This window comes from Cricetulus griseus, chromosome 3, assembly GCF_003668045.3.
Source record: "Cricetulus griseus strain 17A/GY chromosome 3, alternate assembly CriGri-PICRH-1.0, whole genome shotgun sequence".
NCBI classification, from domain to species: Eukaryota; Metazoa; Chordata; class Mammalia; order Rodentia; family Cricetidae; genus Cricetulus; species Cricetulus griseus.
Window position 1 is genome coordinate 188,319,568 of NC_048596.1, and position 24,773 is coordinate 188,344,340.

General features: G+C 44.2%; 2 protein-coding genes across 4 annotated transcripts in view; one reads left to right on the forward strand and one right to left on the reverse strand.

Moving 5' to 3' along the window:
• Positions 1-81: 81 nt before the first annotated feature.
• On the reverse strand, positions 82-19,827 carry Tmem231 (transmembrane protein 231). The gene is made up of 7 exons (XM_027406057.2): positions 19,645-19,827; positions 19,374-19,543; positions 7,265-7,393; positions 6,845-6,988; positions 4,073-4,154; positions 2,734-2,839; positions 82-2,173 (listed from the first exon to the last, which is right to left on the reverse strand). The coding sequence occupies exons 1-7, from the start codon at positions 19,781-19,783 to the stop codon at positions 1,996-1,998; spliced, it is 948 nt and encodes a 315-aa protein (XP_027261858.1). The 5' UTR covers positions 19,784-19,827; the 3' UTR covers positions 82-1,995.
• Positions 19,828-19,921: 94 nt separating this feature from the next.
• Gabarapl2 (GABA type A receptor associated protein like 2) overlaps positions 19,922-24,773 on the forward strand; it is a 38,855-nt gene continuing 34,003 nt past the window's right edge. For 2 of the 3 annotated variants that reach the window (XM_035442693.1, XM_035442694.1), the window contains exon 1: positions 19,922-20,160. The gene's annotated coding sequence lies outside the window, so the exon portion shown is untranslated. The remainder of the gene's footprint in view (positions 20,161-24,773) is intronic. The other variant, XM_035442695.1, reaches the window with a different exon arrangement.

Below are 24,773 nucleotides of genomic sequence, written 5' to 3' on the forward strand. Positions count from 1 at the left end.
CAAAAAAAAAAAAAAAATCATGTGCAGCCTCCCTCCTTATTCCCCCTCCCAGGTCCCTGCCTTTCAGAAGCCACAGGAAACCTCTTTTCCAGACATTTTAATTAGAAACTTATAAAACGTCATTGAGTTCTCTATACAAATTTTGCATGGAATAGTTTGATGCAATGCAAAGTCGTCTGTATCTTTGGACATCTTTTGAATCTTGTTATCTTTTTTCCACACGGTATATTCTGGTCGTGTGCCCCACCACATCTCCTTATTTTATTTTATTGAGACAGGGTCTCAAGTATCCCAGGCTGGGCTCTAACTCAAGGATGGGCTTGAACTTCTAATTCTCCTGCCTCCACCTCCATGGTGCTGGGATTATTAGACTTGTGTCACCATGGAGTTTTTCTATGATGCTGGAGAAGGAACCCAGGGCTCTGTGCATTCAGGCAAGTGCTCTGCCCACTGAGCTACATCCCTAATCCCCTCACAACCTTTTTGGAATTGTATTCAGAGACCATTTTTTTTTTTCATTTAAATCTCCAGAAAAAAGACACGGGCCATATAAACATCTGTACATATGAAGTCAGAGAAACTAGTACTAGGGGAGTTTTTTCTGCTTGAATACTTTGTTTTCAAAACGCTTATTCTGCTTAGTCTGACTGAAAGGTGCTCTGGTAGTTAGAACTGATTCTCCAAGGTAAACTAAGACATACACTGATGAATGTGTTTGGGGCTAGACATGAGACATGGGTGGCAGCTTTCCAGGGCTACTGACATGGTGGAGTCATAAACAGAGCCACCTGTCCTTTAAGACTGCACAATTGCTCAGCACAAGAATGAGTCTAAATAACAGTTTTTTATGCAACATAGAAGCTTGTTCTGGCCATGTTCTCTGCCCATATTTCTTTAGATTAGAGGGCTGTCTGCTGGCTGCTTGTCATTCTGTTAGATGCTCTGCTTAGCCCTCTTTACTTGCTGCTCCTCATGCTTCCTCCAAAGCCTCCCCTCTGCTAAGTACCTTGTTCCTTGGTCAAGGGAACTGCAAGCAACTGAGTTTTCAGTTCAGCCTCCAAATAAACCCTGCAGTTGTCAGGCAATGGAAGCCAACACTACCACCAACCCCTCTGTCACCCATATCTTTTCAGAAAAGGGGAAGGCCATCAAAGATGAGGAGTGGCAAGTGGCCAGGCTGTTGGGTGAGGGCCAGAGAGAAAGAACCTGTTGTTAGAAGCTCGGCATCCTTCCCTGCTGCTGGGAATAGGGGGGCAGACAGAATCAAACAGCACTTCGGACTTCAGCCGTCATCCCAGGGGCACAGACAGAGGGCAAGAAACAGGGCACAGAGCCAGCCACGGAAGGGCAGGAACAGAGGGCTGTTCAGCTGAGCTGATGACAGAGCCCCATCTATTAGCCTGAGGGCAGGTGTCTGGTCCTCTTGCCCTTAAGTTACCCAACAGCATGCACATGTTTCTGGGACTCTTGTATTTAGGCTCTGCCCCGCCCCCTTCAGTTCTCCAGTTAAAGACTTCAGTCTTGGAAATCAAAGTTCTGAATGAGTGCTGTATAGAAACCTAGGAGTAGAAAGTACTAGGGATTGCATATTTCTTGTGAGAGCCCTGAAGAAGCTAATGTACAGGGCATCCCAGTTCAAAAGAGGTAAAGTCTTTGACTGACGGGAGATGGGACTCTTTCAAAGATGTATGAGCTGACTGCAATTTTCTCCTGAAATTCAAGGCCAAAGCAAAACCAAACAAACCAAAAATCATAGCCTCTAGTAACCCTGTGACCTTTCCACAAACTGGTCGCCGTCCTTGTAGATTTCCTTGGTGCTCTGAAGGCATAGGGTTTGTGCAGTGCAATGTTGAAAGAACCGTTCTTTGCCTCTGAGGAGAAAACATGTAAGCCTGAAAGTGTCCAGCAGGCTCTTTGCAGAAATGTAAAATGGTGGTTCTCAAAAGATGGGGATGAGGTAGCCATGGTCCCTCAGAGTCTCCTGATGTGGTCTTCTCAGGATAAATGCTCTTTACCCAGCTCTCCCTGGGGCACAGCTACAGGAATGGAGGTCACTACTTGGTTCTGAAACACGAAGATTTTGATTCTTTCAAACACCCAGATGAAGATGAGCAGGATGCTGACATACTGGACCCAGGCAAACTTTATCATCTCCCAGAAGCCTGGCTGGTATGTGCAAAATGTTAAGGAGGCAATGGCTACGTGTAAGAAACAGTTACCCCAGGCAGGGTGTGGGTAGCGCACGCCTTTACTCCCAGCACTCGGGAGGCAGAGGCAGGTGGATCTCTGTGAGTTCAAGGCCAGCCTGGTCATCTACAGAGTGAGGGCCAGGATAGGCTCCAAAGCTACACAGAGAAACCCTGTCTGGGAAAACAAAAAAACCAAACCAAAACAAAACAAAAAACCCAAAAAACAAACCAGTTATCCCAAAGTTCAGGTCAGATGGGAAATAGAAAGAATATTTCAAATATTCTTCAGATAAAATGGATAACCAGAGATTATTAAGATATAAATATGGATAATTCTGATTCAGAAGAGTTGCTTAGAAAGAAGCAGGAACAGGAAATGGATTTTCCTTTCCTGTGGGAATAGCAGTCATTTGTGTGGGGGCTACAGAGCTGCAACAATTTCCTATTTTGTGAGTCCCACATCTGTTCCTACTTGGGATAGCTAAGGAACCCTTCCTTTCTTAGTGGAAATGAGCCACCACTGACTGGCTAACAGAAAGGATATGAAATGACTTCCACAGGATATCGGATGACAGCATTGATTACAAAAGGAGCTTCGGCAGCCCTGCCCACCAGCCAGACTGGGTTGGGGTCACTCAGGAAAGTGGTAACTGCAACATAAACATTAATCATTAAACCAAAATATAAGTAGTCTTTGAATACAGAAGGATATTCTGCATTTCAGAATGCAAAGAAATAAAAAGAGCAATTGAATGTGCAAAGCTGCTTACACACTATTTAAAATACTTGTCAAAATACTTCTGCTACAATATGTCAAAAACTTGCAAAAGATCTAAGTGATCTACCATTGCTGAAGAGCTAACTGAAGAAATACTATGTTTGTAGAAAAGGCAGCCATTAAAATGGTGTAGCAGCTGGGCAGTGGTGGTGCAAGCCTTTAATCCCAGCACTCGGAGGCAGAGGCAGGAGGATCTCTGTGAGTTTGAGGCCAGCGTGGTGAGTTCCAGGACAGACTCCAAAGCAACAGAGAAACCCTGTCTTGAAAAAAACAAATAAATAAATAAATAAGTGCTGGAATTGCAAGCCTTCCACTTGGAAAATGTCTGTGGATATCATCTATAATGCCTTGCTGCCAAGAAACAGTTTTGATGCCTGTAGGGGAAATGTTAGCCCACCAGCCTGGTATGCTAAGTCAAGCATGGGGATGCTCCTTTAAGGAACAAATACTTTATCTGTAGTCAGAATGATTGGTGCTTCTCTTCTAGCAGGCTATGAATGTGAACTGCCTGACACACATCATCCACAGCTGTCTGGAAATTGAGGACAGTAAATGGTCACTGGGTTTTTGTTTTGTTTTGTTTTTAATTTACTTTTATTTATGTGTATCTCACAGAGGCTGGAAGAGGGCACCAGATCTCCTGGAGCTGGAATTATAGACAGTTGTGAACTGCCATGTGGGTGCTGGGAATTGAACCTGAGTGCTCTGGAAGAGCACCCTTTGCTCTTAACCGCTGAGCCATCATCTCTCCAGCCCTGTTGCTTTTTTTTTTTTTTAAATAGGTGTACTATGAGGGATAGCTCAATTAGGCTTAAATACACATTAATAAGAGGAAACCAGCTAAACCAGTGATGGGATAAAAAAAGGCGAGTGGTCCGCTAATTTGCCAGGCTATGGTAGGTGGCAAGTGGGAAAGGCTGTGGCTGGCTTTGAAGACAGGACATGGAGGACAAGTTCTGGTCAGCCCATCCACCTCCCTCCCATCACTGAGCCTCCACTGGGTTTGTCATTTTCATCATGAAAACCATTCCAGTTCTTTGTTTTCATGGACCCCATCACCTGGGAAGTCTGAGCAGTGGCCCAGTGGCCTCTACTGGTGACTCACCATTCCTTTCCTGATAGGCAGCAACAATGTGAGTGAGGTCGTAGTCATGAGCAAAAGGACTAGTCCCATTGATCACAGATACCTGGGGCAAGGCAGGAGGACAAGCTATGAGAGCTCCCCTCTCCCCCCTCCCTTCCACCCTGCTGCTCATCCAGGCTCAATCCTGGAGACCTCCCTAATCCCAGAAACCATTCTCATTCTTGTGACCTATTGCTGTTTCAGTAATCTTTTTTTTTTTCCCCCATTTTTTTGTTTTTTGAGATAGAGTTTCTCTGTGTAACAGCTCTGGCTGTTCTGGAACTGGCTCTGTAGACCAGGCTGGCCTTGAACTCAGATCGGCCTGCCTCTGCCTCCTGAGTGCTGGGATTAAAGGCATGTGCCACCACACCCCGGCTTCAGTAATCACGTTTTAGAGTTTTATTTTTATTATTTATAGTTATATGTGCGTGTGCGCGTGCGTGCGTGCGCGCGCGCGCGCGCGCGCGCGTGTGTGTGTGTGTGTGTGTGTGCGCGCGCACTCGTGCCTGTGAGTACAGATGTCCATGGAGGCCAGAGGCACTGGATCCCCCTGGAGTTAGAGTCACAGATGGTTTAATAAGTAACCTGATGTGGGTGCTAGGAACTGAAGATCTCTCCAGCCCTGTTTCAGTGATCTTTTCTTCAGGGGGAACAAACTCTCTTGTAACAATTTAAATCATTTTACTCTCAATTTTTCCTTTTATGGTGATAGAAATAAGAGCTGATGTCCACCTACGAAAGGTTTCATCTCACACACACACAAACACACATACACATGCACACATACTCCGGAGCACACATGCACAAATACACTTGTACATGCACACACACACACACACACACACACACACACACACACACACGCAGACACACTCACACTCACACACACACACACACACACACACACACACACACACACACGCACATATGCCACAGAAGGTCCCCTGAACGTGGCTGAATGAAGCAAAGGGAATGAGGAGAGGACAAGAGGCTGGAGAGCTAGGAGATGGCTAAATGTCCCCCCATGTATGCAGGTTGGCTTTTATATAAAAACATCCGTTTTTAGGGCTGGAGAGATGGCTGAAAGGTTAAGAGCATTGGCAACTTGTGCAGAGGTCCTGAGTTCAATTCCCAGCAACCACGTGGGGGGCTCACGATCATCTGTAGTGAGATCTGGTGCCCTCTTCTGGTCTGCAGGTGTACATGCAGGCAGAACACTGCATACATAATAAATCTTAAAAAAAAAAAAAAAAAATTCCTTCCATTTCTCTTCTGGAAAAACAGGTTAGCTAACCATGTAGTAGCCTTAAGTATGTTCCCTCCACTCCTAATCCTATTGGCGTGTGCCATGACTGTAGTGCTCTTGAACAGACAATGCTGAGGGCTGAGCCAGTAGGTGTCTCAGGAAGCCACCCTGGTGATTAAAAAACATGATATATACAAACCTCTTTTTTATTTCTGTTTGAGATGGGGTGTTGTTCACTTACACCGTGGAGACTGAAAAACATAAGCTTCTTCTTTTTTAAATTTCTGTTTTGAGATGGGGTGTTACTCAGTTACCCTGGCTTCAAGTGACCCTCCCACCTCTGTGTCCCAAGCAGCAGATTACTAGGGCAGGCATGCCACCACACCCATCTGTAAACTTTCTTGTTCTGGGCTGGCATCTGTCACCTGTTCAGTGTGTAGTGACTACTAATTTTTTAAATGTATTCACATAGGCATTTTACGAGATCATTTGGCAGATGTGATGGGCAATCTTGACGGTCAAATTGCTTGGCTTGAGCCAACACTTGGGAGATTTTAGGAGATCACACATCTAGGTGTAAGGCATTCCCAGAGAAGATTAGGACTGAGGGCTCAGACCTGATGGATGGTTTGACCCACTGATGGATTCAAATGTGAACAGATATTGGGTGCTTTGGGGGAGTGGAGCTGCTGAAGGTGGGGCCTGGTTAGAGGAAACAAGGCACTGGGAACTTGTCCTGGGGCTGCATCTTGCTCTGGCTCCTGTTTGCTCCACTCTGCTTCCTGATGGTCTTGCTGTGAGACACTCTTTAGCCCCCTCTCTCCCAGAATGGACTAAAACCTCTGAAACTGTGAGCTAAATAAATTTCTCCACCTTTAGGCTGATTTGTCAGGTGTTTGGTTGCAGTAAACAATAAACTAACACAGAATACATTTGGAAGATGTGTACCTGAGAGCAACAGACAATTAAGTTCTTCAGTAAGAGCATTTCCCCTCTTTCAGGGTATAAACCAAATCGTGTCTTTTGTATATTTTTAAAACTTCATTATTTTTTATGTGTATGTGTGTTTTGCCTGCATGTGTTTCTGTGCACTGTGGGTGTGAAGCACCTAAGGAGGCCAGAAGAGAGTGCTGGATCCGCTGAAGGTGGAATTATAAGCAGTTGTAAGCTGCCACCTAGGTGCTAGAAATCAACGTTGGGCTACCTGGAATAACAGCCAATGCTCTTAACCACTAAGCCAGCTCCCTAACTCCCTTTTCTACATTTTGAAAGAACTCATGATGGGGCTGGAGAGAGAGAGTTCGGTGGTTCAGAGCACTGGCTGCTCTTTCAGATGACCTGGGCTTGGATCCAGCAATGCACATTTGTGGTGCACATACATATATTTTGGCAAAACACTCATACACATAAAATGATCTAAATGCTATTCTTAAGCTTAAATTCCTCTTCCCTCAAAGGATGTGATAAACACAGGAACGAAGGAGCTACACCACAAGAAGCATCCTTACATTATATCTGACATCCAGGCCTCGGTAGCTCAGTGGCTGCTTCTGCTGCAGCCTCAAGTCACCATTCACATATAACTGTGACCCGGGAACAGCAAAGGAAGACTGAAGAAAGGCCATGCTCTGCATCACGAATGTTGACATCCTCTGAAATCATTAGAAAGAGAAATGCCATTTTCTGGTCTGAGGAACCTGGAGGATGGATTCCCAAGCCACCTGTCTGCAGCTAAACCTGACAGGTGTAGCATACCTGGGTTAGTCCACACAGGAACCTTTCCACCCAGAACCCTCTGACCTATTAATAGTTAATCAAATAATTTAATATTACCCCCAATGAAAAATATTCAATTTGTCTATGTTAAATCCTCAACACTATTCTAAGAGCCATCTGCGGCATGGCTCTCCCTAGAGAGGACGACTCACATGTAGCTGGTAGGAGAAGGTCAGGATGAGCTGCACGCCGAGAACGTGCTCTGTCGCTTGCAGGGGAAGTTCAAGTCTAAAATGTAGCACATCCATTTTCCCATCCTGGTTCCTGTCTTCTTCTCTGCTCTGCAAGGCCAAGGAAAGAGATTTACTTTTTTTTTTTTTAATTCCCAGCAGAGGCAGTTCAAGGCCAGCCTGGTCTACAGAGTGAGTTCTAGGACAGCCAGGGCTACATAGAGGAAATCCTGACTAAAAACAAACAAACAAAAAAAAAAAAAAAAAAAAAAAAACCAAAAAACCGAAAGAGTTATTTGTGTATATGTGTATCTGTAAATATGCATATGTACATGTGTGTGCCTGTACAAGCCAGAAAACATCATTGGATGCCCTAGAGCTTGAGTTAAGGGTGATTATGAGCTGCCTGATGAAGGTGCTGAAACTTAACTTGGGTTCTCTGCAAGAACAGTATGTCTTATTAATCACTGAGCCATGGCTCCAGCCCCTAGAGAGAGATTTCCCCCCCCATTCCTTTTGTTCTTTCTTTAGAGTGCTAAGGATTGAACCTAGGGCAAGTGCTCTCTTGAGCTGTGTGACAGTTCTACCCCTAAATCATCTTGTTTAAATGGAAAAACAAAATCTAATTCTAATCATTATGCATTTACCAAGCAAATGCTACAGAAATCCACCAAGCTCTAGTTATACATTCCTTTAAGATTTATTTTTAATTTATGGTTATAAATGTTTGCCTGCAAATACAGATGTGCGCTAAGTGCATGCCTAGTACCCACAGAGACCAGAAGGGCACTTTGGGAAGATGCCTTCAAAGTGTTGTGACAGATGGTTGTGAGCCATTATGCAGGTGCTGGGACCTGAACTCAGATCGTCTGCAAGAGCAGCCAGTGTTCTTCACTACTGATCCATTGCTCCAGCCTCTGTTTGTGCATCCTTAAACCACAAGTGTCTTTGCTTCAGATCCTTAACATCCACCTCATTATTCACATCAAGGCTCTAAATTTTATATCTCGTAGCATCAATCAATAAAATAAAAAAGGAAGCTGAGTAAGATCAGTAAGATACCAAGACTGCAAATATTTGACAAAAATTAGACAGGGCATAAAAAAAAATCACAATGGAGCCAGGTGTTGGGTGGCAGATGCCTTCAATCCCAGCACTTGGGAGGCAGAGGCAAGCTGATCTCTGTGAGTTTGAGGGCAGTCTGGTCTACAAAGCAAGTTCCAGGACAGGCTACAAAGCAATACAGAGAAACCCTGTCTAGAAAAAAGGAGGAGGAAGAGGAGGAGGAGGAGGAGGAGGAGGAGGAAAAGTCACAACCTGTAAATCCTATGTGGGCAGTTAAAAATCAGTCACTACCCAGTACTGTCTCAGCTTCATCACAGTGACCTGACAGTGGCCATCAGAAGAGGCAACACTGAATTGTAACCCCTGCGAGGAGTTCTTGACACTCACCTATGCCTCAATGCTAAGCTCATCCTCAAAGCATTCCCCCCTCAGCTCATTCATCTGTCTCCCACTAATACCACTCTGTGAAGAGTTTTTGTTTCTCAAGTGAGCAAGGTTGTGGTCAAGGGAGCTGCCTTCAGAGGCTTTCAGTGATTTCTTTCCTTCAGGACATGTCCTTCCTCCACCCACTACTACTTTCCTGGTAGCTGCCTGGGGAGGGGGGAACTGTGCTACCAGGGCTGCTGAGAGTCACAGAGGCGCTTATGCATCTGTCAAGAAGAATGGGATGCGAGAGCGGCTGCTGGAGCTTCAGTGAGTTAGCTTCTGCTGCTATAAGGAAGACACCAGGACCACAGCAACTCTTATAAAGAAAACATTAACTGGGGCTGGCTTTCAGTTCCGAGGTTTCCTCCATTGTCGTCATGGTGGAAAGGATGGCAGCATGCAGATGGACACAGTGCAGGAGAAAGATCTGAGAGTCTTATAACCAGATCTGCAGGCAGCAGGAAGTAACTGCCATGCTGGGTGCGCATCTGAGACCTGAAAGCCCGCCCCCAGTGACCACTTCCTCCAACAAGGCTACACATAATAGTGCCATAGCCTATGGGCTTATGGGGGCTATTTTTATTCAAACCAATATATTCCACCTCTCCCTTTATTCTGTAAGACCCTCAGAAAGCTGAGGCTTCCAGAATCTTAGCCCAGGACGGCGGCCACCCCAAACACAGAATGGAGGCGAAAGCTTGATGCAAACTGCATAAGGCTTTATTGTAATTTAACGAGCTAACCCCATGTTAGCTCGGGTCTTTCACCCACCCGCCATGGTGGATGGCCAGAAAGACGGCTCCTTGGGTCTCCCAAAAGATCTTATAGGGCAGCGTAAGGGGAGTGTCTAGGGGTACGCACAGGTTTACGCACAGGCTCACGATTGGTGTGCTTCCAGGCTTGGAGGGCTTGCCCTATGTTGATTGGTCAACTGGTTGTTATGGCCCATAGGCCCTCCCAGGGTGGTTGCTATGCGCTCTACGTCATTGTCGTGCGCTTGTCCGTAAAGCACACCCAGGGTCGTAAAGCATAGCGCCACCAGCTAACTTCTGATTGGTTCCTTGTCACCAGACAGGCATCTGACCTCCAAGTGACTATGGTTCCTTGTCACGAGACAGGCATCTGACCTCTAAGTGACCAAGGCAGGTTTATGGCAAGCACGTGTTCAGCTGTTATGGCTGCCAAAAGGGAAGCCGGTTCCTTCAATTCCACTTAGCGTCAGGCTTTTCTTTAATCTGCTTCTACTTTCTGGTGCCCCTTTTCTCCTTTAACTGTACATTTTACATGTTTTCCTTGCTCAGCATGCTCCTTTCCATTATGAATCTGCATGAAATGACTAGTAACCACACGACAGAGGCCATACTAGGCTGTTTTGAAATTTCCTCTTCCAAAGTCTTTAATCCTTAACTCTACAATTTAGACTCTGGAAGATTTTTTTGGTCAAGGACTGAAAGCAGCCGAATTCTTTGCCAAAACATCACAAAAACAGTCTCTAGACCACATACTAATATTCCTCTCCTATGACACCTCTTGAGACGAGCCCCTATAGTTCAAATCCCCCTCAGCACCACAGTCTTCCATGCTCCTACCAGTATGGCCCATTAATCCCCACTTAAAGCATTCCACTGCTTTCCTAACCCAAAGTCCCAAAGTCCACATTCCTCCAAACAAAAACATGGTCAGGCCTATGACAATAATGCCCAGTCCCTGGTACCAACTTCTGTCATAGTTTTATTGCTGTGAAGATACTCCATGACCCCAGCAACTCTTATAAAGGAAAACATTTAATTGGGACCGAGTTACAGTTCAGATGTTTAGTCTACTATTTTCATGGTGGTAAGCATAGTGGCATTCAGGCAGACAAGGTATTGGAGAGGTAGCTGAGAGTTTTATATGTGAATTGGTAGGCAGCAGAAAAAGAACAAAATACTAGGTCTTGCTTGAGTTTCTGAAACCTCAAAGTTTGCCCCCAGTGACCACTTCCAACAAGCTCACATCTTCTCTAACAAGGCCACACCTTCTAGTAGTACCACTCCCTATGAGCCTATGGGGGCTATTTTTATTTAAACCACCACAGACTGCCTCTTGTACATTAGAGCTGGACAGGAAGATAAAGACCACAAGGGTAAGGATATACATCATGTGAATGGAGTTGCAAGTTTAATGTAGGGTGAAAATCATGTTTTGTAGTTTACACCAGATCTAAGAAACAGGAACTTATTCTGTAGACCAGACTGGCCTCGAACTCACAGAGAGCCCCTTTCCTCTGCCTCCCGAGTTCAGGGATTAAAGGCATGAGCTGCCTACCTAGGAACTTACTCTTAATTAAATAGAAACCTTAACTTGTGGGAGCTGGAGAGATGATTCAGCAATTAAAAGCACTGGCTGTTCTCCCAGAGGTCCTGAGTTCAATTCCCAGCAACCATATGGTGGCTCACAGCCATCTCCAGTGGGATCTGATGCCCTCTTTTGTCGTAAAGATGTACATGCAGATAAAGCACTCATAAATAAACAAATAAGTCTTTTAAAACAGAAAAGAAACCTTAACGGCAAGGACTCAACACAGGACAGTCACTTATTCCTTAACTACAAACAGAACCCTTAACCTGCACAGGAACTTAATTTTAACTGACTTAGTTGCAAACAGAAACCTGTTTTGTTCTCACAGGAGGTGGAGAGTAAACTCATCAGTTAAGAATACTGTATTGCTCTTCCAAAGGACCTGACTTTGGTTCCCAGTACTCACATTGGGTGCCTCACAACCCCCTGTAACTCTAGGTCCGTGGAATCCAATGTCCTCTGGAACTTACACTCCTGTGCAGATAACACACACACACACACACACACACACACACACACACACACACACACACACACACACACATCAAAATAACAGAAAACAGTCTTAAAATAATAATAGGGCCAGTGAGATGGCTCACTTGGTAAAGGTGCCTGCTGCCAAGCCTAATGACCTGTGTTTCATCCTCAGGACCCACATGACGGAAGGAGAGAACTGACTCTAAAATTTGTCTTCTGACCTCCACATACACACTGTGGTGAGTACACACACACACACACACACACACACACACACACACACACACACTCACAAAAAATACAACAAAAACAACACCCCCAAAACAAAAACCCAAGATGCTGGGCAGGAAACATTATTTTGTACAAAGGTAGCATTCTACTGGGGAGAGTACCAAATAAATAGAAGACAAATAGATACATAACAGCACTTGGTAATTGCCCAGTGACACAAAGAAAACTTAAGCAGACTAAAATGGGAGAATGGAGGGGATGGAAATTAACAGAAATGTCTACGGAAAGTGTCTGGGATGACTTAACTCCTGGCACCCTGGCAGCAGATGCTCAGGAACATCTGGGGGTTGGGTGGAGGATGATCCAGGCCAACCAAGGGTCAGTGTGCTGAGTGTGGGTGGCATTAGGCCACTTTGGACAGTGAGGAAGGCTGAGGAAGAAGAGGCTCCTTGCATTTGGATGAGTCAAAGCTGGCTTCCAATGACATACTTCTGTCAGCAAGGCCACACATTTATTTATTTATTGTCTCACCTTTTTTATTTTTATTTATTTTTTATATTCCAATCCCAGTTCCTTCTGCCTCCTCTCCTCCCGCTCTCCCACCTCCCATCTGCTTCTTGGAAAGGGTAAGGCTTCCCCTAGGAAGTCTACTAAGTCTGTCCCATCATCTCATTGAGGCAGGACCAGAGAAGCTAGAACCCTCTTCCAGAAACAGAAGGAAGCAGATGCAGAAATCCACAACTAACCATTGGGCCAAGCTCCCAGAGTACAATCAAAATGAGGGAGGAGCAATAATATGAATAAAGGAGTCAAGACCATGATGGGGAAACCCACAGAATCAGCTGACCCGAGCTAGTGAGAGATCACTGACTCCGGTCTGACAAATGGGGAACCTGCGTAAGATTGAACTGGACTCCCTTAATAAAGGCTTCACCTTTTAAGGGTTCTACAACCTTCCCAAACAACGCCATCAACTGGGCATCAAGTGTTCAAACATGAGCCTAAGCTGGACATAGCATGTTCAAACTCTAACAGTGACTGATACAAACAGTAATAAAAGTAGTCATCCAGGGGGATTGAAGAGAGGGCTCAACTGTTAAAAGCACTGGCTGATCTTCCAGAAGACCCAAGTTCAATTCCTAGCACCCACATCGGGGCTTACAATAATCTGTAACTTTAGTCCTAGAGGATCCATTGCTGTATTCTGAGGACACTGGCTATACATACACGGTACACAGACATACATGTGGGCAAAACACCCACATACAAACTAAATATATTTTTTGTTTTTTAAAGAGTAGGCATTCATATAGTTAATGCCTCAATAATAATTTTAGCTCAGTTCCTAAAATCTGATTGTTATTTGGTTAAGAAAATTCATAAATCACACCACCTTGTTTTATAAAATACATGCATAATTTGGAACTTTAAAAATTACATTTATGGGACTGGAGAGGTGGCTCAGTGGTTAAAGAGCACTGGCTGCTCTTCTAGAGGACGTGGGTTCAAGTCCCAGCACCCACATGGTAGCTCACAACTGTCTGTAACTCTGGTTCCAGAGGATCTGTCATCCTCACACTACATACATGCAGGTAAGCCAACAATGCACATAAAATAAAAATAAGTAAAATTTTAAATTATTTATTTACGTGTGTGTGTGTGTGTGTGTGTGTGTGTGTGTGTGTGTGTGTGTGTGATAGGATCAGAGGTCAGAGGACAGCTTACAGGAGACAGTTCTCTCCTACCATGTGGGTGTCAGGATGAAACATGAGTTAGCAGGCTTGGTGGCAAGCACATTTGTCTGCTGGGCAAGCTAATTGGCTCAGCCTTTGTGGTTTTTAAAAGCACTCATACACATAAAATAAATCTAAAATTAAGAAAAGAAAAAAAGGCCAGTGAGGGTACACACCTTTAATCCCAGCACTCAGGAGACATCATTTTTTAAATGATAAAAGGTGGGCTTAGTCGGTAAAGTATTTGCTGAGCATGCATGAAACCCTGAGTTCAATTCTCAGTACCATATAAACCAAGTATGGAGGGGAATGCTCGTCATTCCAACATACAGGAGGTAGGAGCAGGAGGGTCAGAAGTTCAAGGCTGGTCTGGGCTGTATAAGGCCTTGTCTCAAAATAATAATATATATGTATAATAATAATATATATTTAATATATATAAATAATAACATATGATATATATTATAAAATATAAAATATATATATCATGTGAACAGTGTCCAGCTGGGCATAATAGTGCATGCGTGTAATGTTGCGTATTAATGGGGCTGTCGCAGGCGGGCCACAAGTTCAGCAAACCAGCCTGGAAATCAATACATAGAGAGCAAGACGCAGCTCGGAAAAAATTCATGTCTGTCTGACATGCTTAATCATACCCAGTGAATATATGTCACATTCATGCATGTATACACATGTGACTGGGGAGATGATTCAGCGGCTATGAAAGCATGAGGCACTGAATTTGGATTCCAGCATCCATGTAGAAAGCGCGTGTGTGTCTGTACACCCGTCACTGCAGGAAGTGAAGACAGGTGGCTCTCTGGGGCTTACTGACCATCAGCTTATATGGAGGTTCAAAAAGAAACCCTATCTCAAGGTAATAAGGTAGAGTGAATAAGTGGAACACCTAGCATCTTCCTCTGGTCTCTGTGCATAAGCACAGGTGTGCACACTTGCTATATATATATGTGCATATAGCCTATGTATACCAGAGACTCACATGCATGCATATACACACAGTAACACACAATAATGTATATAAAATATGTAACAGTAGATTTTAGTTTATCTACTAAATGTTAGGTTACATAGTACTTTTAGGTTTACCCTTTTTAAAATTAATTTTTATTTAAATTAAAAGCAACCTTATTTTACATACCAATTCCAGTTCCCTCTCCCTTCCGTTCTCCTCCTCCCATTCCTTCATTCCACCCAACCCTCCATCCCACCCCTTAAGTTTAGCTTTTGAAGAATTGCTATACTGTTTGTTTTCCCAAGTGACTTTACTATTTTATATATTTACTTGGTTTTAGACAGCTATGGTTTCTTTTAATTTTTGTTTTGTTTTTAGAGACAAGGTTTCACACTGTAGCACCTGCTGTCCTTGAAATCACTCTGTAGACCAGGCTGGCCTCGAACTCAGAGAGATCTGCCTACTTCTGCCTCTTGAGTGCTGGGATTAAAGGTGTGGGCCACCACTGCTCAGCAACAATAAAATAATAATAATAATAATAATAATAATAATAATAATAATTTTTAAAAATAGTTTTAAGGGCTGGAGAGATGGCTCAGAGGTTAAGAGCACCAACTGCTCTTCCAGAGGTCCTGAGTTCAATTCCCAGCAACCACATAGTGGCTCACAACCATCCTTTATGAGATCTGGTGCCCTCTTCTGGTGTGCAGATATACATGGAAGCAGAATGTTGTATACATAATAAATAAAATGAAATCTTTAAAAAATGTTTTAAAATAGAGATTTAGGAAAAGGAATTGAGTTTTACTTCTTTTAAGGCAGGGTCTCACTTTAGCCCTACCTGAACACTAGCCCAGGTTAGCCTTGAACTCATGATTCTCAAACTTTAGCCTCCCAAGTGTTGTGATTACAGATGTGAGGCACCACATCTAGGCTTTTTTGTTTGATTTTTGAGTGTGTGAGTGTGTGTATGTGTATGTATGTGTGTTTGTATGAGTGTGTGTATGTGTGTGTGTATGAATGTAAGGGATGGAACCCAGAGGTTTGTCCATGCACTCTACCACTGAACAACCACATCCCCAGCTTAAAGGCCCCTGTTTTACTAGCTGTGTAAAATCATCTAGGTTAGGGCTGTAGCTCAGTAGTACAGTGCTTGCCTAGAACATTTGAGGCCTTAGCATAGAGCTCTACCATTTCAAACAAACAAAACAAAATGAACACAGTACATCTATCCAGTACTAAAGAGAATTAATCTTGTCTTCTTAAATTTGCAACTAGACCCAGGTACCAAAAGTGGAGGAAGATGAGGAGCAGAGCTCTCAAGGGAGTGGCTTCTGGTTCTAGAGATAAGAAGCCAGCTCTAGCCCACCAAGCTACCAGCCAGTTGTAGTGAAAGAGTGAGTAAGTAAAAAGAAAGAAAAAACAAAGCCCAATATTTATTCTTGCTTTGGTGATTAACTTTGCATTAGTTTTTAGACTCAAATATCAAGAAGTATCTGAGAGAACAATGGAAATGTAAAGAGAAAAAAAGAAAAACCTTCTACCAAAAATGTAAGACATAAACCGTGCAGTGGTGGCGCATGCCTTTGGTCCCAGCACTCGGAAGGCAGAGGCAGGTGGATCTCTGTGAGTTTGAGACCAGCCTGGTCTACAAGAGCTAGTTTCAGGACAGCCTCCAAAACCACAGAGAAACCCTGTCTCCAAAAACAAAACAAACAAACAAAAAACAAAAGACATAAATACACTGTTTGCCAGGTGTGGTGGCACTTGCCTGAAAACCCAATACTTGGGAGGTGGAGGCAAGAGGATGGTCAGTTTTGAGGCCAGCCTAGGCTTACATAGCGAGTCAAGAGTTTGGCCTGGACTGTGTAGTGAGACTCTGCCTCAAAAAACAGACAAATAGCAACTGACCAACCAACCAAACAAACAAACAAAATATCACTGTCTTAAAGAAAAACTAGGATTAATTTTGTTTAAAGTTTTTTAAAAAAAGTTTGGATTGAGTCTGGGCCCTCACACACAGTAGGCAAGCATTCTCCAGTGAGCTATTCTTACAGCTTGAATAAAAATTGTTTTCATAAGTGTGGAGCTTGAGAAGTCCAGTAAGTACACAGGGAAACTTTGGCTTCTTGCCCAGTCAGTCACTACTCTCTAGATTAAGGGTTCTCAACACATGGGTCAAGACCCCCCCATCACATGTCAGATATTTACATTACCATTCATAACAGCAGCAAAATTACAGTTATGAAGTAGCAATGAAAATAATTTTATGGTTGGGTTCACCACAACACGAGAAACCATATTAAAGGATCACAGCATTAGGAAGGTTGAGAACCACTGCATTAGAGTCTCAAGAAAAAAAAAATGGGGACAGTTTGGTAGTCCTTGCTTGTAACCCTAGTACTTAGTAAAAGGAGGCAGAAGGATCACCAGTTCATGGCCAACCACAAAGCCCTGGGAGTGTTGCTTCGTGGGCAGAACACTTGCATAGCCATTTTGAGATCCTGGGTTGGCTCACCAGAACCACAGTAAGTAAGTAATAAAAACAGGCATGGTGGGCCCATGACTGCAATCTCAGCTGGGGGCAGGCACAGGAGCTCAAAGTCTTTAGGGTCATCCTCAGCTCCAAGCTACCCTGGGCTACATGCCACACAATCTCAAAATAACAAAGGGGGTATGTGTTTGTGTTGTGGGGGAAGAGAACTGGTCATTTAAAGAATAAAAGAGATCAGTGGTGTTATAAAAACCACATGATTTCCACAGCAAAACCTTTTACCTGTTACTTGATGAGTGTGTGTAGAAATGCTTTCCTAGGTGTTTGATAACATTTGTTTGGGTGTATCTCCATTTCTGTCTGGAGTATTCTCTACTGACACTCCATGAACAAAGCTGGAGCCTGAGTTCCCCTCTTCCTACCAACCCTCATCACATACATCCCTCTCTCAACCCTTCAATTGAGCTAGATTCATATTTCGGTCAGTCAGTATTCATTGTTGTAATCAGGACTTCGCCAGTCCTGTTCACAATGCCGACCGAATTTCCTGCTTTGCATTTTCTTGTGTTTTATTTCCCTGAAGTTAACAATTATTTTATTTGCTTGCTTCGTTTTCTTTGTGTGCATAAAATTTCAACGACATCTTCCATTGACATTTAAAGGTGTATGGTTTAAGTCTGGACAAGCGGTCATGCCTATAGCCCGCTTCTTAGAAGACTGAAGGGGGCTTATTGCTTCAGCCAGCTTGGGCAGGCAAGATAACAATAATCCATCTTGAAAAGAATGAAAAAGGCATAAGGCTTAGTCAAAAATTTGTTATTTAGATATTAATTCTAAGTTCTTTAATCCCAGCACTCAGAAGGCAGAGACAGGCAGATCTCTGTGAATTCGAGGCCAGCCTAGTCTAAGTGAGTTCCAGGACAGCCTCCAAAGCTCCAGAGAAACACTGTCTCAAAAAATAAAAAAATAAAAAAAGTCTAATAGTGAAAAAAATTAAATTGAGGCAAATTATTTAAAAAAAAAAAAAGGGTGGACAGTGAAATAGCTCAGCAGGTAAAGACCCTTGCAGCCAACCCTGAAAATCTGAGCTGGATTCCTGAGATGGTGGAAGGAGAAAACTGACTCCTCCGAGTTGTACTCTGACTTCACCTGCCAGGGCCATGGTTTTGTGAGACAGAATGAGCTTGTGCTTGCTGTGACAAAATACTTACCAACAAATAACTGGTTAAACTTATCATTCTGCCCATGTCATTAAATAATCTAAAGACTTTAAAAATAATAAGGTTGGTTAACAAGTACTGATACCTTTACTTTTCTGTCATCATGTATAAACCTGTACCTTTTTAATCTCACAATGAGTCTACAGGTTAGTGATCAGAGGGAACACACACACACACACACACACACACACACACACACACACACACACATTAAAGAGCAAAGTAATCTGGTTATATTTTGTGTATTGCTATTCACATGACCAACAAGACTTTAATATTTTAAAGCTCTTATTTAGCTGTTGGTGGAAAAGTCCGATTTTTTTCCCCCATCAGCTACACAAGTTTCCTTATAAGGCTAATAACCAGCCATATCTGAAAGGATTCACGTTTGAAAGGAAACTATTTTCAGAATACGAACGGAAAGGGATGCCTGTAAGGGAGCATTTGATTTACGTGAAAGTAAACACTAAACTGCAGGCAGTAAAATGCTTCAGCTTCATGGAGGACAGCTGCAAAGTGGAGCAGAGTGCGGTGAGCCTAACCCTGACAGGCATGGCTTGGCCAAAGCAGGAGCCGAAAACGCAACCAATCAGCGCTTGTCCCCGCCCCTATCCCCGCGTCCAGTCTGCATAAATCCGCTGGCACTTTCTGCCCTTACAGAAGTGGTGATGCTCAAACTCGGCTTTCAATTCCCTAAAGGGGCTTTCACTGCCTCCTTTCCATTCAGAAGTGACCACCACCAGAAACAGGCTGTGCTCTGGCATCTGGACTCTTGTTAGACAAACACCAACTACATGGCTGACTTTCTGGAGATATCTAGAAAGTTAAACATGCGCAGGCCAAAGACTGTGTTTCCAACCCCTGTAGCTCCTTGAGATCCAAGCAGTGAGGCTGGGAGTGTGGCTCAATGATAAAGTGCTCGCAGCGAAGCGCACAGCCCTGAAATCCCAACACTGGGAAGGTGGAGGCCGGAAAACCAGATGTTGAAGGCGGTCTTTGACTATATAGTTTAAGATCAGCTTGCGAGACTTGAGACCTCCCCCTTACTCCCCCCCCCCCGCCCCAATCCAACCTGGGATCCCTGGAACTCGCCCCCATCTTGTTCCCCAGAACCCCGGCGGGAACCACGCACCGACACGAGCGGGACTCGCAGGTGAACCCCCTGCAGCCGGTTGAAGGTGGGGAACGTGCTCCAGGCGAGGAAGGCTCCGGGCTCGGGCCCCAGTAGGGCCACGAGTAGCACCTGGTGCTGGAAGCGCACGCTAGGCTGCTCCTCGTAGCTGCTCCGCTTCAGCCAAAACCCTGCGGGAGACAAGGCGGGTTGGGGAGCCAGGTCAGGAAAGCCGGCCTGGGCCAGCGGGCCGCACCGAGCCATGTGGCTCTTCAAGCCCGGGCAGGCTCACCGTGGCTTCTGAAGGCCACTAGCAGAGGGGGGATGTAGGTGAGCACGGTGGCCAGCAGCAGGAAGAGCGCGGCCTTGGAGCAGAGCCCCGCGCGGTAGCCGCGCTCGGCCGGATGGGAGAAGAGCTGGTACAACGCCATGAGCGCAGGCCGCAGCGCCGAGTCTCCACGGCAACCCACAGCGGCCAGAGGAACCAATAACAAGTAAGCAGTCCTTTAGGAGGGGTGGGGCTAGCGGAAGGCTGTGCAGGATTAGATAGTAGATGCATTTTATGCGGTGCCTGAGGTCCCTTCAAGAAAACAACAAGAAAGAGCCCAGTACTTAGTTTGTTTTTGTTTTTCGAGACAGGGTTTCTCTGTGTAGCTTTGGAGCCTATCCTGGCACTCGCTCTGGAGACCAGGCTGGCCTCGAACTCACAAAGCTCTGCCTGCCTCTTGCTCCCGAGTGCTGGGATTAAAGGCCTGGGACACGACTGCCTGGCTGTATTCTCCAACGTTAGCATTTGCTGATCTATTATGTGAGTACTTACTACTACTATTATTTCAACATGGGAGAAAGTTGGTCTTTTGTTGTTGTTTTCAGTTTGTTTGTTTGTTTTTTTTGAGACAGGATTTCTCTGTGTAACCCTGGCTCTCCTGGAACCCTCTCTGTAGAGCAGGCTGGCTTCAAATTTGCAGAGATCCACCTGCCTCTGCCTCCCAAGTGCTAGGATTAAGGGTGTATGCCACCCTAACCCCCATCCCCCAACCCCTTAAAAAGATCTTAAAATCTTTTTAAGATTTTATTTATTTATTATGTATACAACATTTTGCTTCCATGTATATCTGCACACCAGAAGAGGGCACCAGATCTCATAATGGATGGTTGTGAGCCACCATGTGGTTGCTGGGAATTGAACTCATGACCTCTGGAAGAGCAGTCAGTGCTCTTAACCTCTGAGCCATCTCTCTAGCCCCTTGTTTATCCATTTTGAAATAGGGTTTTACTATGTAGCTTGGGCTGGCCTTCACTTCTCCTTCCTCCAGGTCTGATGCAGGAGCAATCAGGGCTCTTAACCATTGGGTCATCTCTCCAGCCCCCATCCCCCGGCTCCAAACATACATCTTAATTCTGGAAAGGCTGTCCTCTGACCTTCACATGCATGTCATGGTGCTTATCTGCATATGTAAATAAGTAAATAAATATAGTAAAACATGTAATAAGGAGCTGGAGAGAATGGCTGCTCTTTCACAGGATCCTTAAGTCCAGTCACAGGGGACCCAACAACCTCTCTGGGCACTGTATACACATGATACATACACATGCATACAGTCAAAACACCCATATGCATAAGATGAAAATAAAGGGACCAAGTGCTGGTGGCTCATGCTTTTAATCCCAGCACTCGGGAGGCAGAAGCAGGCAGAGCTCTGTGAGTTCAAGGTCAGCCTGGTCTACTGAGTGAGTTCCAGGACAGCCTCCAAAGCTACAGAGAAACCCTGTCTTGAAAAACCAATAATAAATAAATAAATAAATAGATAAATAAATACTGCACTAAAACAAGTGTTGTGCCCAAGTCTCAAAGATCCCCAAAGACCACCAGGGAGACAGACCCACTGAACTGTAAAAGCAAGGTTTTATTATTTATCCAACCATGAAAAGGACCCTGTCTGACTAGCTGATGCAACAGCCTCAAGAGGAAGCGAAGTTCCCTATCTACTGCTAGTTTTTTGGTTTTTTGTTTTTGTTTTTTCATCTTTAGAGAGTTCTCAGTTCCATGCTGCAAAACTGGAGCCTTTTCTTTATTTGGCTTCTTCTACTGCTAGGTTTTAAAGACAAAAGTTACTTTAGTAGGTACGGGTTGGTTTCTGATTGGTTGACATTTGGGAACAATTAGGAGAATTTCTCAAAGTCATATTTTGACATGAAATACCTGTGTACCAATTATTCTCATTGGTCAGTGCTGAGAGGGAACATTCTGTGGTTTCTATAGCTTTGTCTTGTTACTTGTAGGTGGCCTATTGTTCATAGAAACCAATAGTTTTCAGAACTGTATCCTGGAGACTACAGGGAAGGTTTTGGTCTCCCCTGGAGTTTCTTTTGTGGCCAACAGTTCACAGAAACCAAGTATCTAGGAGGCTAGTGGGGTCTGGAGTTTCTTTGAGTGAAACTCCTGGCCCTAGGCTCTGGGAGGCCAGAAGATCTGGAGTTTCCTTGTGTCAGAGGCCTACGTGTCTTCTCTATAGCCTGTCATGGCTGCTAAAGCAGGGGTCAAGTGAGTGTCTGGTCCCTTCACAACCATTTTGGAATGGATGTGGTGTAGTTTCCTTGGGGTGGTTGTTCTCTGAGTAAGAGAGTGTTTGCCTCCAAAGTGTCAACAGAAGGAAATGTATGACTCAATGATGAGACAGAGGGAGGTGACTACTAAGGATTTAGGAGTACTGAGGTTGGGGATTTAGCTCAGGAGCAGAGCCTTTGCCTGGCAAGTGCAAAGCCCTGGGTTTGGTCCTCAACTCCAGGAGGAAAAAATAAAAAAGAATTTAGGAGTACATAATGGTTCAGCCTTAGCTAGGTGTGGTGGTGTATACCTTTATTCCCAGCACTGGGGAGGAAGAAGCACAGGCAAAGGAAGATGCATCTCTGTGAGTTCAAGTCCAATCTAGTCTTCATTATGAGTTCTAGGACAGCCAAAGAGAACTTGTCTTTTATTTTTTTTTTTTTTTTTTTTTTTTTTGGTTTTTGGAGACAGGGTTTCTCTGTGGCTTTGGAGGCTGTCCTGGAACTAGCTCTTGTAGACCAGGCTGGTCTCGAACTCACAGAGATGTGCCTACCTCTGCCTCCCGAGTGCTGGGATTAAAGGCGTGCACTACCACCGCCCGGCCAAGAACTTGTCTTAAAAAATAAAATAAAAGTTTCAACCTTCCCTAAAAGGACATAAACATGGCAAAAGTAATTAGGAATAAATTGTGCTAGCCATTCCTCTTTCCTTCCTTGATTTCAGGAGGCTAGACTCTGTGGTTTTACTTCAGTTCTTTAAAAGAAAATGTTAAGCCGGGCATTGGTGGCGCACGCCTTTAGTCCCAGCACTCGGGAGGCAGAGGCAGGTGGATCTCTGTGAGTCTGAGACCAGCCTGGTCTACAAGAGCTAGTTCCAGGACAGCCTCCAAAGCCACAGAGAAACCCTGTCTCCAAAAACCAAAAAAGAAAAAAAAAAGAGGAAAGAAAATGTTAAAATGCTTTTTAAAAATATATTTATTGTGCATGTGTATGTGTGCAAGTGTGCATTTGCCACAGTTTGGGTTTGGATAACAGACACTCTCTGAGCCACCTCTCTAGCTCCTGAATATTATATCCCCACCTCCAACAGGGTTTTAAAATATAGCACTGGTTATCCTGGAATTCACTATGTAGACAAGTGTTGTGGAACAATCTTTTTGTAGACTGTGAAGATATGTTGCTCTCATTGGTTTAAAAAAGAGCTAAATGGTCAATAGCTAGGCAGGAAAAGGTTAGGTGGGACTTTCTGACAGGGAGAGAGCTCCTGGGATGAAGAAGGGCAAAGTCACCAGCCAGATGCAGAAGAAGCAGGGCATGTATGTATAAGATGAGGTAACAAGTCATGAGCCCCATGACAGCAAGTAAATTAATAAAGATGGGTTAATTCAAGTTATAAAAACTAGTTAAAAACAATACTAAGCTATTGACCCAGCATTTATAATTAATAATGTCTTAGTTTAGATATTGGGGAGCTGGCAAGAAAATTATGTCTACAAACAAGGCTTGACTTGAATTCTCAGACATCTGTCTGCCTCTGCCTCCTGAATGCTGGGATTAAAGGCGTGCATTAACACATCTGTATCAAATATTACATGCTAAAGTGCTAAAGTGTTGTGTATGTTTTCATGATTGAACACTGACTTTTCAGTGTTCATTACCAGAATGTTCTCCTGTTCCTGAAGTTTGCCTCAAAAGACAATAAAATCATTTCCCTCAACCTGCACAGTTTAGATGGGAATAGTGGCTGGTACCTAGAATCCCAGTGCCTGGAAGGCTAAGACAGGAGGATCAGGAGTTTAAGGCCAATCTTGGCTATATAGCAAGTTTGAGACCAGTCCGGACTACATGAGACTATCTCAAACAACCTAAACCCGGTTGGTTCACTAGGAAAGAGCACTCATAACACAACCAGGAGGAGGGCCCCAGTTCTAAATCCACCACCTTGAAGAACCAGATCAAGCCGAGCGATGGTGGCACATGCCTTTAATCCCAGCACTCTGGAGGCTGAGGCAGGCAGATTTCTGTGAGTTCAAGGCCAGCCTGGTCTTCAGAGCAAGTGCCAGGATAGGCTCCAAAACTACACAGAGAAACCCTGTCTTGAAAAACAAAACAAAACAAAACAAAAACAAACAAAAGAACCAGATCAGGATGTGTGTGCCTGTAACCTCAGGGTGACTGGGACTTGATGGCTGCTAGCCTAGCTCCAGAGTCAACAAGAAAATCAGCCTTAAGGGAATAAGGTGAGGTATGATAGGGAAGGACCCCTGACATTATCACACCTAGTCTGTTGTGCACCACCAGGAGGGAGAGAGGCAATTCTTATGGGTCCCAAGGATTTCAATAAATCACCACATAAGTGGGTGACTGATCCATCAGGGCTGCATGATAGGGACTCAGGAGTCTTGCTTTTCCTGAAAGCCCTAAGCAGGGGCAGAAGTGGGATTTATATGAGCAAAAATCACAAATATTTGTTGCCAAGTTAAAGTTATAATTTTCACCAATCAGGATTCAGGAATTAGGGGCTTTCTTTGTATGTTCCATCATATCAACAGATACTGAATGTAAGCTTTTCAGCCCAACCAATCAGATTCATTTGTTCTCTCCATTGTTAGGAATAGCTATGTTTTAGAGAACTAAGGGTCATAATAGATTATTTCTATTGTTTGAGGAGAGGGTTGGTCATCTATTGGGGCTCCCCCAGGGCTTGGGAACTTGAACTTTTGTCACCCTACAGGTAAATGGAGTTTGAAATCAAGATGGCTGTGCTTAGAACAAGGTGCTTTTGCCTGCTCCCTTCAATATCCTACTCTGACCATCACGTGGGCACAGGGATCCACATACATGTGTGCATACTTCACATACATAGGAATTCAA

Coding starts and splice junctions, on each gene's coding strand:
- Tmem231 (XM_027406057.2), bottom strand. CDS start 19,783: ATGGCGTTGTACCAGCTCTTCTCCCATCCGGCCGAGCGCGGCTACCGC. Junction 19,544..19,644: donor AGTGGCCTTCAGAAGCCACG/GTGAGCCTGCCC, acceptor TGTCTCCCGCAG/GGTTTTGGCTGAAGCGGAGC. Junction 4,155..6,844: donor GCCTGGATGTCAGATATAAT/GTAAGGATGCTT, acceptor GCCTTGCCCCAG/GTATCTGTGATCAATGGGAC.